The sequence below is a fragment of the Manis pentadactyla genome, chromosome 10 (assembly GCF_030020395.1).
Source record: "Manis pentadactyla isolate mManPen7 chromosome 10, mManPen7.hap1, whole genome shotgun sequence".
NCBI classification, from domain to species: Eukaryota; Metazoa; Chordata; class Mammalia; order Pholidota; family Manidae; genus Manis; species Manis pentadactyla.
Window position 1 is genome coordinate 127,316,260 of NC_080028.1, and position 16,786 is coordinate 127,333,045.

Sequence of the window (16,786 nt, forward strand, 5' to 3'; positions counted from 1 at the left end):
AGAGAGCTGACAAGGGAAAGGTGTTGGTGAGGAGTGGTCTTACCTTTCAACCCTAAAGTGGCTATATTCCGGTTGCTGTTGATAAGTCTTGGTTTTAGTTCTTATTCATGATACCTTCACATTTATCATTAGATGCTTTTAGTACTTGTATGATGTTGAGGATACTTTCATCAAGAACAGACTAAAACTTATGGCTTTTGTAAGTCATTAGGAACATGGAAATTCTTAGAAGTCATAATGGCATTTAAGCTTTACCGTTTAGCAATAAAATTTGTATTCTCTTACATAGAAGGTAGGTATAATCCTTCTGGCTTAATAAAGGGAGGAGTGAACATTTAAGTGCATCAACATTTAGAGAATTCTGGATCATTGCTTTTTACAGCAGTCTTCTAAAATTCTTCCTAGAGGTTGGGAAGTGGTGTTGAGGAGGCTGTTGTTGGACAGACTTTATGACTTGGGGAACTTCCTGTGGCTGTGGTTGTAGTTCTAGGACTGGACCTTTTTTACTCTGCCCACAGAATGAGTCAGTGCTGATGTGTAGTCAGGTCCCAGTGGACCAGGGGCATTCTGAAGTTTTGATTACGGCCTCCGCATGTAGGCACATATGTAGCTTTGGAGGCTTGAAGCGATGCTATCAAGAAGTTGTTACACCCTTGGAAACCGGTTTCTTCATTCTCTTTTCTTGGTAATCCCTCCTGTGGCTACTGGAGATTTATTTGGTGGTAAATTGGAGCCTGCTGCCAATGTTAGCAGAGGTTAGCACGATGCTTCCATTTCCACTCATTTTCCTGTAATCTGGAGTCCCTGTGACCCCACTGATTTGATCAGGAGTCTGGAAAAACATTCCCAGGTTGCTGGGGCTTTCCTGTGAGGTTATTAAAAACTGGGTCATTTTTTCAAGCTTACTGTGCCAAAGGAATTGGCTACTTGGCTAATAAAACAAAGGATTAAACATTTCTAAGGTTTAAATGTCCCTTTTTCTTTTTTAGATTTTTTAAAATTGAGGTACATACAATAAAATCTACAAATCTTAGTGTACAGCTTGATGAATTTTGACATGTGTAACCATCACCTAAATCAAGATGATCAAACATTCTCACCAGTTCTGTCCCCTCACCTATTTCACCTATCCCCACCAAGTGACAGCCACCAGTCTGTTCTCTGTGTTTATGAATCTATTTCTGTTTTTGTCTGTTCAGTTGTTTCATTTTTTGTTTTTTAGATTCCACATATAAGTGAAATCGAATGGTATTTGTCTTTCGTTGTCTTCTTTCACTTAGCATAATACCCTCCAGGTCCATCTGTGTTGTCACAAATGGCAATATTTCATTCAATTTTATGACTGAATAATATTCCATTGTGTATGTACCACATCTTCATCCATTCATATGCTGATGGACATTTAGGTTGGTTCTGTGTTTTGGCTGTTGAAATAATGCTGCGATAAACACAGGAGTGCATATCTTTTTGATTTAGTGATTGTGTTTTCTTCGGTTAAGTTCTCCAGAGGTGAAATTGCTGGGTTGTTTGGTATTTCTATTTTTAGTTTTTTTGGAAACCTACTGTGATATAATGAGTTATAGTTGGTCTTCATCCACAGTTTCTGAAAACACTGTAGTCTTAAAGGTGAAACAGGCATTTTGTCATGTTAATGAGAGACTTTTGGACCCCCATCCAAGGGCAGGGATGGAGGTTGAATCAGCCAGTGGCCAATAATTTAGTCAGTCATGACTTTGCAATGAAGCCCTCACAAAACCTGTGAGAAGAGCTTGCTCACTCTGATTTACGTGCTCGGTTGGATCCTGCTTTTTGGTCGGAGAGACTTCTACGCTTGGGGAACCGGAATGCCTCCAATTATCTTGATTGATTATGTTGATTTAGGTGATGGTTACACCTGGCCAGGCCCTCAGCTCCATGAGGACAGAAGCTCCTGCATTTGGGACCTTGCTCTATGTCTCTCTTCATCTGGCTGTTAACTTGTATCCTGTATGGTATCTTTACTAAACTGGTAAATGTGTTTTCCCGATGCAAGTCCAGGGAGAGGAAATCCGAAGGCAAAATACCTCTAAAAACTGAAATCAGTCAAAGGGAGAAGTAAAGTTTAAAACCCGTTTATGGCTTACAAACTGCAGTCCAGCACCGTCCCTCTTTCCCCTGCTGCGGAAGAAAGCAAGCCAGCCAGCCATCCCCTCCCCTTAAACTATCAGGTTCAGACATGCCCTCGGATGCCCAGGTAATTACCCATTGACACAGAGATGAACTTCCTTCCACCCCTGAGGATATGCAAATGAACTAAAGCCAGGCAAGATAATCTGGAAATGTCATAATTTTACCCACACCTGAGTTCTGTGAGCTGCTCTAGCAAATTAATCAAACCTACAGGGGAGGTCGTGGGAACCTCCAATCTGTAGCTGGTAGGTCAAAAGCACAGGTAACTGCCTGGAGCTTGTGACTAGCGTCTGGAATTGGGGGGTGGAGGGCAGTCTTGTAGAACGGAGCCCTTAACCTGGGAATCTGGTGCTGTCTCTGGGCAGATAGCAACAGGATTGAGTTGAGTTCTCCAACACCCTGCTGGTGTTCAAGAATTGCTTGGTGTAAGTATGTGTGGGAAGACCCCCTCCTACATATTTACACACTTTGTAATCAGGTCTGGGTACCCAAGTGAAGTTATACTACGATTATATTACTGCTGTGTATAATATTGTTACTGTTATACATATATATAGGGAAAAAATACACCATTACATTTGGTATTGGCAGAGAGATGGCACTTCCATACTGTATTCCATAGTGGCTGCACCAATTTACATTCCCACCAAGAGTGTACATACAAGGTTCCCTTTTTACCACATCCTCACCAACACTTGTTATTTCTTGTTGACAGCAGCCATTCTGACTGGTGTGAGGTGATACCTCACTGTGGTTTTGATTAGCATTTCCCTAATGATCAGTGATTTTGAGCATCTTTTCATGTGTCTGTTGGCATCTGTATGTCTTTGGAAGAATGTTTATTCAACTTTTCTGCTTGTTTTTTAATTGGATTTTTCTGTGTGTGTGTGTGTGTGTGTGTGTGTGTTGTGTGAATTCCTTATATATTTTGGGTATTAGCCCTTTATTGGATATATTATTAGTAAATATATACTTCCCTTCAGTAGGTTGCCTTTTAGTTTTGTGATGGTTTCCTTTGCTTTGCAGAGCATTTTAGTTTGATATTGTCCCACGTGTTTATTTTTGCTTTTGTTTTCCTTGCCTGGGAAAAAAATTACTTATGCCAATGTTCAAGAGCTTATTGCCTATGTTTTCTTCTAGGAGTCTTACTTATGTTTAGGTCTTTAGTCCATTTTGAGTTCATTTTTGTATATAGTATAAGACAGTGATCAGTTTTATTCTTTTGCATGTAGTACCCAGTTTTCCCAACAGTATTGAAGAGACTTTTTTTTTCCACACTATATATTCTTGCCATATAATATAATAGTTGACCATGTAAGTGTGGGTTTATTTCTAGGCTTTGTATCTATTCCATTATCTATATATCTGTGTTTGTTCCAGTACCATACTGTTTTGATTACTGTAGCTTTGTAGTATAGTTTGAAATCAGGGAATGTGATATCCCCAGTTTTGTTGTTTTTTCTCAAGGTAGCTTTGGCTCTTTGGGGTCTTTTGTGGTTCACATGGATTTTAGGATTATTTGCTTTAGTTCTGTGAAAAATGCCATTGGTATTTTGATAGGGATTACATTGAATCTGTAGATTGCTTTGGATAGCATGGCTATTTTAACAATATTGGTACTTCCTATTCATGAGCATGGAATAGCTTTACATTTGTTTGTGTCATCTTCAATTTCTACAGTTTTTAGAGTACAGGTCTTTCACCTCCTTGGTTAGATTTATTCCTAGGTGTTTATTCTTTTTGATGCAATTGTAATTGGGATTGTTTATGTAATTTCTCTTACTGCTGGTTCTTTATTTGTATATAGAAATGCAACAGGTTTTTGTATATTGACTTGTATCCAGCAACTTTACTGAATTCATTTATTAATTTTAATAGCTTTTTGGTAAAATCTTTAGGTTTTCTATATATACTGTCATAACATCTGCAACTAGTGAAATGTCCCTCAAGTGATGTGATTCAAGATACAGTTTGAGATAATTTTTATGTGCCTTTTGCTCATTTTTAGCTGAATGCTATTGACTTAGATGCCATAAATTATTCTGTTAAGTAAGGCTAGTAACTGGCATAGTATTTAAAACCAAAACTACAAGTTTGCATATTTGTTCAGAAAGGTTTTAAGATGGGATTAAATTTAAGGCCTGGGCTGCAGGGAGAAAAAACTGAGGTTACTTCTGATTTCCACTAAAAAAAATCCCCAAAAGCAAAAATTCCTGAGTGCCACCCCTCCCACAACCAGCCACCCCATTCTGCACACTTCTCTGTTCTTGGTTGTAAGCAGCACCTTTGCTTTTTATCTCTGGTTTGGTCTATCTGTAATAAATAATCTTTGTTCTAAGATTAATAGAATATGTTGGCTTTGCCTGTCTAATAGCATTCAGCTGTAAGGACTGTAAAAATTTTGGTTTTAACTTGCCTGTGGTGGAGCTGCTGGTGGCAGACGGTGCTTGAGTTCAGTTCTGTCTGAGGTCAAACACTCTCCCTTCAGGTTGCCTGCAGTAGTTTTGTGGATGGAGGATCTCCAGTGTCAGGGTCATCATTCATTACTGTTGACTGGGTATGCAGTCCAGCACCTTGTACTTGTTCTGCCCAGGTGTGTAGTTAGGGTGCATTAGGTTGGAAGTCTTGGAAAATCCAGCCCACTCCAACTTAAATAGTGAAGGAGATGGTTGACTCAGATCAATGAAAAAGTCCAGAGGCAGGGCCAGCTTCAGGTGTGGTTGAATCCAGCCATTTTTCTTTTAAAGAATTTGATTTTTTAGAGTAATATTAGGTTACCAGCAAAATTGAGAGGAAGGTACAGTGGTTTCCCTCATATACTCCCTGACCCCATGCCCAGCCTCCTCCATTATTGACATCCTCTGCCAGAGCAATATATCTGTTAAAATGTGAAGCTGTATCAACATATCATAACCACCCAAAGCCCATAGTTTACATTAGGGTTTGCTCTTGGTGTCACACATTCTGTGGGTTTGGACAAATGTATTATATGATGTGTATCAGCATTATTAATGTCACACAGTATTTTTCACTGCCCTAAAAATCCTCTATCCTCTGCTTGTCCATCCTTTCCTTCCCATAACCCCTGGTAACCACTGATTTTTTTTTTTTACTGTGTACATAGTTTTGCCTTTTCCACAATGTCATCGTGGAGTCATATAGTATGGAGCCTTTTCTCATTGGCTGCTTTCACTTAGTAATATGCAGTTAGGGTTCCTCCATGTCTTTTCATGGCTTGATAGTTCATTTATTTTTAGTCTGAATTATACTCCATTGTCTGGATGAACCACAGTTAACTTATCCATCCATTCACCTCCTGAGGAATATCTTTGTTGCTTCCAAGTTTTGGCAATTACAAATAAAGTGTCAGTACACATCTGTGTGTGGGCATAAATTTTCACCTCCTTTGGGTAAATACCAAGGAGCATGATTGTCGGATTGCATGGTGAGAGCCTATTTACTTTTATTTATTTATTTAGTTTTTAAATTAATTTTAAATTTGGTATCATTAATCTACAATTACATGAATATCACTATGTTTACCAGGCTCCCCCCCTCACAAAGTCCCCCCCACCCCCCCCACTACAGTCACTGTCCATCAGCGTAGCAAGATGCTGTATAATCACCACCTGTCTTCTCTGTGTTGCACAGCCCTCCCCGTATCCCACCCACACTATACATGCTAATTGTAATGCTCCATTCCTTTTCCCCGCCCTTCTCCCTCCCTTCCCACCCCTCCTGCCCAGTCCCTTTCCCTTTGGTAACCGTTAGTCCATTCTTGGGTTCTGTGATTCTGCTGCTGTTTTGTTCCTTCAGTTTTTGTTTGTTCTTATACTCCACACATGAGTGAAATCATTTGGTACTTGTCTTTCTCTGCCTGGCTTATTTCACTGAGCATAATACCCTCTAGCTCCATCCATGTTGTTGCAAATGGTAGGATTTGTTTTCTTCTATGGCTGAATAATATTCCATTGTGTATATGTACCACATCTTCTTTATCCATCCATCTGCTGATGGACACTTAGGTTGCTTCCACGTCTTGGCTATTTAGTAAATAGTGCTGTGACAAACATAGGGGTACATATGTCTTTTTGAATCTTTAATATTGTTTTCTTCGGGTAAATTCCTAGGAGTGGAATTCCTGGGTCAAATGGTATTTCTCTTTTTAGTTTTTTGAGGAACCTCCACATTTCTTTCCACAATGGTGGAACTAACTTACATTTCCAACAGTGTAGGAGGGTTCCCTTCTCTCAGCATCCTCCTCAGCATTTGTTGTTCCTTGACTTTTGAATGTTGATCATCCTAACTGGTGTGAGGTGATATCTCATTGTGGTTTTAATTTGCATTTCCCTGATGATTAGCGGTGTGTAGGTCTTTCCATGTGCTGTTGGCCATCTGAATTTCTTATTTGGAGAAGTGTCTGTTCAGATCCTCCACCCATTTTTCAATTGGGTTATTTTCTTTTTGGGTGTTGAGGAGTGTAAGTTCTTTATATGTTTTGGATTTTAACCCCTTATCTAATATGTCGTTTACGAATATATTCTCCCATATTGTAGGGTGCCTTTTTGTTCTACTGGTGATGTCCTTTGCTGTACAGAAGCTTTTTAGTTTGATGTAGTCCCATTTGTTAATTTTTGCTTTTATTTCCCTTGCCTGAGGAGATGTGTTCAGAAAAAAGTTGCTTATGTTTATATTCAAGAGATTTTTGTCTATGTTTTCTTCTAAGAGTTTTATGGTTTCGTGACTTATATTCAGGTCTTTTATCCATTTCCCATTTACTTTTGTGTATAGAGTTGACAGCAATCCAGTTTCATTCTCTCACATGTAGCTGTCCAGTTTTGTGGTAATTCTTTCTTCAACCCCATGACCAGCTTGCATACCTGTGCATGTGGAAGAAAATCAGTATTGCTGTATTTTCGTGTCACATCAATACAAACGCATGCTTTCGTGAGCCACTCAGGGTCCTATGAGAGCCCGTTAATTCCAAGATGTTTGAGTGAACAACTTTATGAATCTCTTTAGTTCCTTCCTCAGACAGGACCAAGGCTGGACACCTGACTCACCTAAAATAAATGCAGCCCCCACACTGCTTCTGTGTCTTCAAAGAGCCCTCAAGAGGCCATGCATAAAACATCACCTGCATGGGGGGATTCAGCCTGTCCCTCCATGCCTGCTCCTTTCTGAGTGGATTACAGTCTCGGCCCACAAGACTTCTCTGTGAACCATTGAAACTTCTGTAGCAACTGGATTCAGCTTTTCAGTTTGGACCACATACCCCAGTTCTGATGGGCAGTGGTGAGTCCTGCACTGTGTGGCTAGGTTGTTGGTGGTCACTATCCTCAGTCTCCACAGAAGAAGGCTCTGTGCCCATTTCCAAGCCTGCTCATCCAGCTTTGTGGCCTTTGAGTTATTTAAATGCTTTTTTGGGTATTGACCTTCTCTGGATCTTTGCTAACTCGTGTTCAGATTATAGGGCTGGTGTCTTCTATTGAACAAACATTTAAAAAACAATCATAAAGAAGGTTGCTTGCAGCATTGCTTGTAAATTTAACAGGACAATTTCAATGTCTGATAGCAGGATTGCCTGCACACGAATTTTTTTTTGTACACTTGGAGAACATAGGCATTTCATTTTTATCCTTTGTTTTCCTGTATTTTCCAAATTCCTATAAAATACAATTAAAACATTATTAAACTATACACAAAAGTACATCACAAGGTCTGAATTACTTGCACCTTTTTAAAAGCATATTTTTCCTTTCAAAAGGGTACATATGTTTCTTTTTAATATAATCTTAAATCTTAATGTTTACACTACTATGCCAGTATTTTAAGTTAATTTAAATTTTTACAAAAACCATGGAGATAAGGAAAAACTCCAGTAATAGTTAAAGAGTAACTAAACTCAGCAGCTCTAGGGCCCCGTGCCTTTCCAGGGTGGCCACTTCCAACTGTGTCTTAGTAAGTGCAGCTGCCACAATGAAACACTACATGGGGCTAAAATAGCAGAGACTGATTTCTCACAGTTCAGGAGGCTGAAGCTTTAGATCCAGGTGCCCTCAGGGTAGATTTCATTCCAAGGCCTCTACCCAGATGAGCAGATGATGCCGTCTGCCTGTGCTCACGGCTTTCCTCAGTGTGCAGCTCCCTGGTGCCTCTTCTGATAAGGACACTAATCCCATTGGATCAGGGCTCCACTCTTAGGACCTCATTTAACCTTCATGACTGACTTCCTCAGAGCCCTTAGATTTATCTCCACATACAGCCACACTAGGAGGTCAGGCTTCAACATACGGATTTTGGTGGGGGGACACAGACTTTCAGTCCATCACTCACCTTGCCGAGTAATATGCTTGTTCTGCTACTTTTGATCATCCGTGTTTAGGGGATCTCTATTGGTGTCCTCTGTCCCAGCGCCTGTCCTCGGTTTGATTTCAATCTGTATTTGGTGTTTTTATTGCTGAGCCAAGTTGGGCCAGGCTTTTCCTTCTTGTACCTATTGTGTATGTGTGCTTTTGAATCACAGTTGCTTCATTTTTTCCGTCTTATTGATACTTGGCTTTCTGACATATATCTTCCTTTAGGCTGCATCAGCTTAAGAGGTACCTTTGAACGTACTTCTCCACATTATGTTGGATAAACTTTTTCTCCCCCCCTAGGAAACGTCTCCTAAATAGTCCCACCCTTCTTGACATGTTGCTCTTCAGGCTGCTCATGACTGCTGTGCTGTGCTGTGCTGATGCCAGCCCTGGGAGGAGAGGCCGGCCGGCTGCGGTCCCTGGGCCATGCCGGTCTCCCTCAGCAGGCAAAGCCCGTATTTTCCGAGGCTGCTTTCCAGAGCTGTACTGCGGAGGCCCAGCTCCGTGCTCTTCCAGTCCCATGGACGTGACTTTCCCCTGCTCTGAACATCTCTGGAATGTGTTCTTTATCAGCAGTGCAGTTCATAGTATTGTGTCTTTGTTCTGGGGCTTCTTTCATTGTGCTAAAAAGTCTAGTCCTTCAGATTTTGGAATTTGTTAAATGTTATTTCTTTAGTAATTTCTTGTTTTCCATTTTCACTGTTCTCCCATTTTGAGCTCCCGCTACTTAGATATTGGACCATCTGGAATGAGCCTTAAAATTTTAAATCTCCTTTTCTCCTGTTTTCCATTTCTTGTTGTGTTTTCAGATCTTGCTATTTAATTTTCCTGCTGTAACTCCGGAGAGAGGAAAACCTGGGCAAAATACCTCTAAAACCAAAATCAGTCAAAGGGAGAAATAAAGTTTAAAACCTGTTTATTGCTTACAAACTGCAGTCCGGGGGCCGTCTCTGCTGCGGCAGAAGCAAGCGAAGCCTCCCCCCAACCTCTCAGGGTCTGATAAGCCCTCCCTTGCCCAGGTATTTATCCATTGATATGGAGATGAACTACGCTCTCCACCCCTTAGGAATGCCTTTTGATACGGAGATGCACTAAAGCCAGGTGAGAGATTCTGGAAATACTACAATTTTTCCCACACATGCCCTTACTTTCTGAATATATTAGTTAAAAAAAAAGAAAGAAAAATCATCCTTTTTTTTTGTTCATGGATCAACACTTAAAAGTCTTTCTGGAGATGTTAATTATAATTTCTTAATTGTTGTTTTGTCCTGCTTTCTGCACAGTATAGTGTTTGTGTCCCCTTGAGTTGCTTTCTTACGGGTTTCTTTTGGGTTCTGTCTTCCTTGTCTGAATTTCTAGCCCGGTGATGGTCCTTGGCTGATCCTCCTGTTAGGGGGTGCTGTGTATTTTCGTCAGTTCTTGTCCCCGCCACAACAAAGAACTGAAGGGCAGAGACACAGTAGTGAAGCAGAGTAAAAGTTTTATTTAAAGTTACTTAGAGAAAAAGTACAGGTGACCTCAGGAAAGAGGGTTGCCCTGAAAGGCTGAAGAGAGAAAGTTTTAAGGTTAAAAGGTGTAACTCCGGGGAGAGGAAATCCCGGGGCAAAATACCTCTAAAACTGAAATCAGTCAAACGGAGAAATAAAGTTTAAAACATGTTTATTGCTTACAAACTGCAGTCTGGGGCCATTTCTCTCCTGTTTGGGCAGAAGCAAGCAAATATTCCCCCTACCCTCTCAGGTTCACGTAAGCCCTCCGGTTGCCCAGGTAATTACCCATTGATGTGGAGATTAACAACTCTCCACCACTGAAAAAACACCTGTGGATATGCAGATGCACTAAAGCCAGGAGAGATACTCTGGAAATATTACAATTTTACCCACAGGCCACCCCTCCAGAAATCTCGCCTTACAATCTACTTGTTCCTCTTCTTCCCCAGTGGTCCCTGGGCGAGAAAACTGGAGCATTGTGACCAGACTAATGACATACAGTAGCAACAGTAATAAAATCATGATAATCCTCAAGCCAGAGGATTCAGCAGGGTTCAAAGTCTTACACAGATTAAGTCCATAGCCCGTCTATTCCAGGGTCAGGCTGTAGCTGAGCGTTCAGAGCAGTCATCATGCGGCAGCTGCCGCCAGGGGGCGCATTCAGGCCACAGGGACTGTAGGAGAAAATAGCCTTAAGGGCGATAAGGTACATGTTTAATGACACCAGCATAGGCAAATCTTGTCCATCAGGTAGGTTACATGCTAGAGAGTGGTCCTGTGATAGAAGGGTGGCAGGAATGGGACCTCGTCCTGGTCTAGTACACCAGACTTTCACCCCCCTCCCTGTGGGAGTGACAGATGGGTCAATATATAGGGCTCCGGGAGGTGCAGTCACTGGCCCATAAAGATAAAACAAAACTTTGCTGTAAGATGCTCTTACCTCCTGGACGTTTGGGGTACATTACCGTGATCTTTGGGGGCCACTCTGCTGTTACTCCAGGAATACGAGGCCAGCTTCCAGGCCTTTCCCACAATGTGCCAGAAGGGCCAGCCACTGCTGGTCCATGTGTCGAAATGTCCACGGCCATGTCCATTCAACAGGATCTCCAGGGGTTTAATGCAGCAGGATGTTGCTGTGCTGGCCATATCTTGGCTTCAATAACTCTTCTTTGGTTTGCACATACAGTTATATAGGAGAGGCAGCAAGTTGTGTTAGTATATCCACAGGGCTCAAAGCTCCTTTACATGGCTTCTCATTCAAATGCCATAGCACTTAACATAAGCGAACTGACCAGCCCCGTATACTGTTGGTGTCCGACTTTAGGCCAGATTTCAACAAACCATTGTACCTCTCTATCATGCCTGCCCCAGTAGGGTTATATGGTACATGAAATTTCTGCTTTGTTCCTAATTGTTGCACCCATCCTTGTAATGCATGTCCAGTAAAGCAAGGGCCTTGATCACCTGCGGCCCGCTGTAGGCTGCAAAGAGATGCTCTAGGCCTCTCTTGGTGGTTTGCTGATAGGCTCGACATGCAGGCAAAGCAACCAATAGTCCAGTAGCCATGACCACACAAGTCATGGCATACCGATATCCTTCTGATATGGGCAGAGGCCCAATATAGTCTATCTGCCACCTGACAAGGGGTATTGGCCCCATTACTGTTGTCTCATGTTGCTGTGGGATTCAGTGTAAGTTGCTCTGCTGACTTCTTCAAAGGTCAGTGACATGACAAGCCCCACTGACAGGCTACAGCCCACATTGTCTTTTGCCCTGCGTGCAACAAATGCTGATGTAGCCATTGGGCCACAGCAGCAGCAGGCTTTCCTTCTAGCCAGCGCACCTAGGCCAGTATGTCTGCTTCATCATTCCTTAGGGTTGCCAGATGCAAATGGCCAGTCACATGATATACAGTAACAGTCTTAGTTCGGCCAGAGGCCCATAGGTCTTGCCACAACTCTTGCCCCCAGAGGGGCTGTTGACCAACCATCCAGTTGGCATGGTACCGTGTCAGTAGCCACAGGGTCAGACCCTGATAGATGGCCAACCTGTGTGTGCAGACAACTATGGGGGAATGCTCCTGGGTGATCACGAGCCATACTGCCCACAACTCAGCCCATTGACTGCTCTTCCCCTCTCCATCCTCCATCCATATTGTCTCAGTCTTAGGATGGAAAGCCACAGCCCTCCACTTTGGGGGCTGCCCATGACAGGAGCTGTCTGTATACCAAGCAACTTCAGGTATAGGGGCTTTTCCCTCCTGGTAAGGACTCTAGGCTACCAATGGCTCAAAAGCAAGTTCTTTCTTCTTTCCACTGTTACAGGTCACTGGCCGCATAAGCGTTGGAGTTCTCCACTTGATGGGCTAGTAGAGAGGGCACTGCATTACTGTAAATATGCGCCCCATTTGGCCAGTGTAGGTGTCTGTGCCTCACCACTCCATGGCCTTCGGGTCCAGTCTCGCACCCATCCCGTGATAGGATAGGAGGTTATTACCTTGGTCAGAGCTGCTCTGGCGATGGGCTCCGTAGCCAGCAAGGCGTGTTACACAGCAGCCAGTTGCTTCTCTATCAAGGTGACCCAGACTTCTGCTCCTTTCCGTAGTCATGACCAGAATCCAATAGGTTGGCATGTCCGTTTAAGCCACTGCCAAAGACCCTATCCATAACCATCTTCAGTTACATGACCATCTAGCTCACAGGGCCTTGATGAGTCCCTTACATTCAAGGCCTGCACGGCTTTGGCTGACCACTTTGCTGCAATAAAAGCAGCTACACATGTCTCATCCCAGTCCCACCTGATGCCCTTTTGTACCAACCGGTATAAGGGCTTCAGAATTTGTGCCAACTGAGGGATATACACTTTCCAGTAGCCAAAAAGACCCAAAAACTTTTGTAAGACTGCCACAGTGGTAGGAGTGGGGAAAGCCTGGACCTTGTCTATGACTGCTTCAGGAATAACTTTAGTGTTACCCGACCAGACAACCCCCAAGAATTTTTTTTTTTTGATATTGTTAATGTACAATTACTTGAAAAACATTATGGTTACTAGACTCCCCCTATTATCAAGTCCCCCCCACATACTCCATTACAGTCACTGTCCATCAGCATAGTAAGATGCTATAGAATCATTACTTGTCTTCTCTGTATATACTGCCTTCCCCATGTCCCCACCTTCCTACATTATGTGTGCTAATCCTAATGCCCCATTTTCCCCCTTATCCCTCCCTTCCCACCCATCCTCCCCAGTCCATTTCCCTTTGGTAACTGTTAGTCCATTCTTGGGTTCTGTGAGTGTGCTGCTGTTTTGTTCCTTCAGTTTTTTCTTTGGACAACCCCCAATAATTTCACAGACAAACCAGGTCTTTGGACCTTGGTGCTGTTCACGGCCTGTCCTTTTTCCTGTAGATGTTGCAGCAGTCTAGGAACTGCCCCTTCTAAATCTGAAAGAGAATCAGATGTGAGCATAATATCATCAATGTAGTGATACAGCCTCACCATTTGCAGTTTCTTCTCTGTGGCCAAGTCCTGGGCTACAAGTCCATGACAAACGGTGGAACTGTTGAGGTATCCCTGTGCAAGGAGAGTGAATATCCACTGCTGGCCTTCCCACATGAAGGCAAACTGTTCCTGGCTTTCCTGTGCTGTCAATAGAGAAGAAAGCATTAGCAAAGTCTACTACATAATGATACGTTTCCAGTTCCAGCTCATGGCTGAGGGTGTCCAGAATGTGTGCTATAAAGTGGGTGGCAGCATGCAAAGGGGGGTGTGATTTTATTCATTTCCCTGTAGTCCACGGTCATATGCCAGGAGCTGTCTGGCTTTCTCACTGGCCACACTGGGGAATTAAAAGGACTATGAGTGGGCTTTATGATGGCCACCCTCTCCAACTCCTGTAGAGTTCCTCCAGTTTCCTTGTGCCCCCCCCCAGGCAATTTATACTGCTTAATATTTGTCACCTGCTGAGGTACAGGCAGAGGTGTAGGTGGGTGCTTAGCATGTCCCCTCAGGTGACTTTACCACATGTACCCTCAGTCTGAACTCACCTGCAGTGGTCTGTAACTACAGGCCCTGCAGGATATCTACCTCCAAAATATATTCAGGGATGGGAGAAATGTACACAGTATACTCCTTTGGGTGTAAACACCCTGTCCCCAATGGGATTTGGGCTTTCTTCACTCTAATTGCCTTACCCCCATAGCCATCTATCACAGCAGGGGTCCCAGGAAAACGCTCAGGGTTGGCATGAATCAGAGAACACTCAGCTCCTGTGTCCACCAGCGCCAGGACATGTACATTCACAGGGAACCAATGAATTGCTAATTCTACATGTGGCCTCCGGTCCCCACCATGTCCCCAAAGGTGGGGACTTTGACCCCCCTCAGTTGAACCGTGATGCCCAATCGTCCTCCTGTGGGTCTGAGGGCCCAGGCGAATCCTGAGTACTGTCTCCCATGAAGTTTTGCAGGGACACAGGCCGGGCATGAGGCCTTGACTCTGGTTTCCATGTCCTGGACCTCAGCGGCTGGAACTGCTGCTCTGGCTTTAATTGGTGCCACAGTTCCAGCAAGATTCTATTGGACTGTCCATCAAGTTTTTCTTTCACTACCCCAGCCTTTATCAAATCAACCCACATCTGGGTCCTCGAGTCTTTCACAGGGCCTTTTGCACCTCTATTTTCATTCGTAGCCTGTACTTACTTCCATGCCCTTATTGTTTCCACCTCCCCCAGATCTGCTGAAGTACACGTAGCCTCACATACAGGTTGCCCTGTGTGGGGGCAAGAGTAGTCACTAGGGACCCAAGGAGAGATGTGGGAGCTGTGTGCAGCACCAGGTTTCTCATTCCTACAGCAAACACTTTCTCATCGGGGTCCTGGGGTCCATATTATAGATGATACGTTTCATGCCCAGTTCCTGCAGTACCTTTTCCAAATACTGCATACGTTTTCCAACTACTGGGAAAATACGGTGAATCACCCCAATTAGGCCAAACTACCCTGATGGCAGCTGTCAGCCATTCCAGGTGTGTCTGATTCCCTGAGGCATGATGGGCATTTTGCAACCACTGCGGGAGGGAAGGGTGAGTTGTCAGGGAAGCCATTCTACTCATCTCAGTACCTGAAATAACAATGTCTTTCATCCCCATATCCCAGAGAAGTAAAAGCTGTGTAGGCAGAGATTCCAGTGGCTTTTGCCTGTACTGGACGCTCATGTCCACCAGCTCATCCTGGGTATAGGGGCAGAGCATGGAGTGCTCCACAACCTGGGGAGGAGGTGGCTCCTCCCCCTGAGGAGTCTGCCGTGGTTGTTTCATTTTTATTTTCTTAATTACAGCCAGGCGGGCCTTTAAAACAGAGGATGGTACCTCCAGCGGTGGCCTCGGTTGCAGATCGGCCCATAGCCCCGCCTCTCCTCTTCTCCCCCCAGCTCCTCCTCCATCTCTGGGGCTGAAGGCACCACTCTTTGCTCTGCTTCCCCCACAGCCTCCCCCTTCACGGCTGCTAAGGAATCTTCCAGGAGTGTGACCTGCCTTTTCAGTAACTCTCTTCCTTAACAGCACCCCATAGGTTATCGCCCCGCTCCTCCAAGTGATGCTGAAGTGTGTCTCTCTCCCGTCTGAGTTCCTCTCTCTCCTCGCTAACCCTCTCAATAATCCTCTCTTTCTCCTGTATAACATTTTCCACTATCTTGATGAAAAGAGACCCTACAATGCCAGCCACTACACGGCCCCCTAGGGTCTCCAAGCAGTCTTCCAACTCACAGAGGACTTAATTCTGCAGCTTTTGGTGTTTCCACCCTTTCCCAGGGAAGGCCCCACGCCTCTAAAGGTACTTTACCCTCGACCAATTCCCCACTAGGGGCTCCCAAATTGGAAGCCCCACAGATGGGGGGATAATAATAAGTGAAGCTGTACCCTGTGCCACTGCATCCACTGGGGCCTCCCCACCATCCACAGGGGGCTTCTGGGCATCTCCCCACCATCTCTAGGGGCAGCCCTCCCATAGGTCTCACCGATTTTAACAGATTTGGGGTTCAGAGATCCTGCCGACTACTGCCAGATGTAACTACGGGGAGAGGAAATCACAGGGCAAAATAACCTCTAAAACAGAAATCAGTCAAAGGGAGAAATAAAGTTTAAAACCTGTTTATTGCTTACAAACTGCAGCCAGGGGCCGGCTCTTTCCTGCTCTGCGAGAAGCAAGCAAGACTTCCCCCTAACTTCTCAGGTTCAGATAAGCCCTCTGTTGCCCAGGTAATGATCCATTGATATGGAGATGAACTGCTTTCTCCACCCCTGAGGAACGCCTGTTGATATGCAGATGCACTAAAGCCAGGTGAGATATTCTGGAAATACTTCAATTTTACCCATCGAAGTTTACGCATTTAGAAAGTACAGGCCTCCTCAGAGAGAGGAGCTCTGAAATATTGGGAAAAATTCAAAGTTATGCACTTATGAAGTGAGGGTGACCCCAGAGAGAGGAGCACACCGAAAGGTTGGAGGTTCCTCCTTTTAAGGATTTTTCAGGAATGTGACAAAGGGCTGGGGGTGTGGGCTTGTTAAGTGGTCCCCAAATATTTAAAATTAAGTTAACACAAATTTACTTCTCTGATTTCTCCCAGAGGTACTGGCTTCTTGGTCTGGGAACATATCAAAAAAGACTGCCTGCCTGGCCCCCAAGGTGGGCTGAGTTATTGTCTGTTTGCTAAAGAGTAAGTTAAAAATCTTACTTCCTTGTAATGGGGTATGTGGGGGGGACTTGGTGATG

General features: G+C 43.9%; 1 protein-coding gene across 4 annotated transcripts in view; it reads left to right on the forward strand.

Annotated features, from left to right (window-relative positions):
* Window positions 1-16,786, forward strand: part of AXIN1 (axin 1) — a 64,365-nt gene that overhangs the window by 4,946 nt on the left and 42,633 nt on the right. For 2 of the 4 annotated variants that reach the window (XM_057487733.1, XM_057487734.1), the window contains exon 3: window positions 16,641-16,730. The exons of the other annotated variants lie outside the window; for them this stretch is intronic. In XM_057487733.1, coding sequence (XP_057343716.1) covers window positions 16,641-16,730 — 90 coding nt within the window. The remainder of the gene's footprint in view (window positions 1-16,640; window positions 16,731-16,786) is intronic. 4 annotated transcript variants of the gene reach the window in all.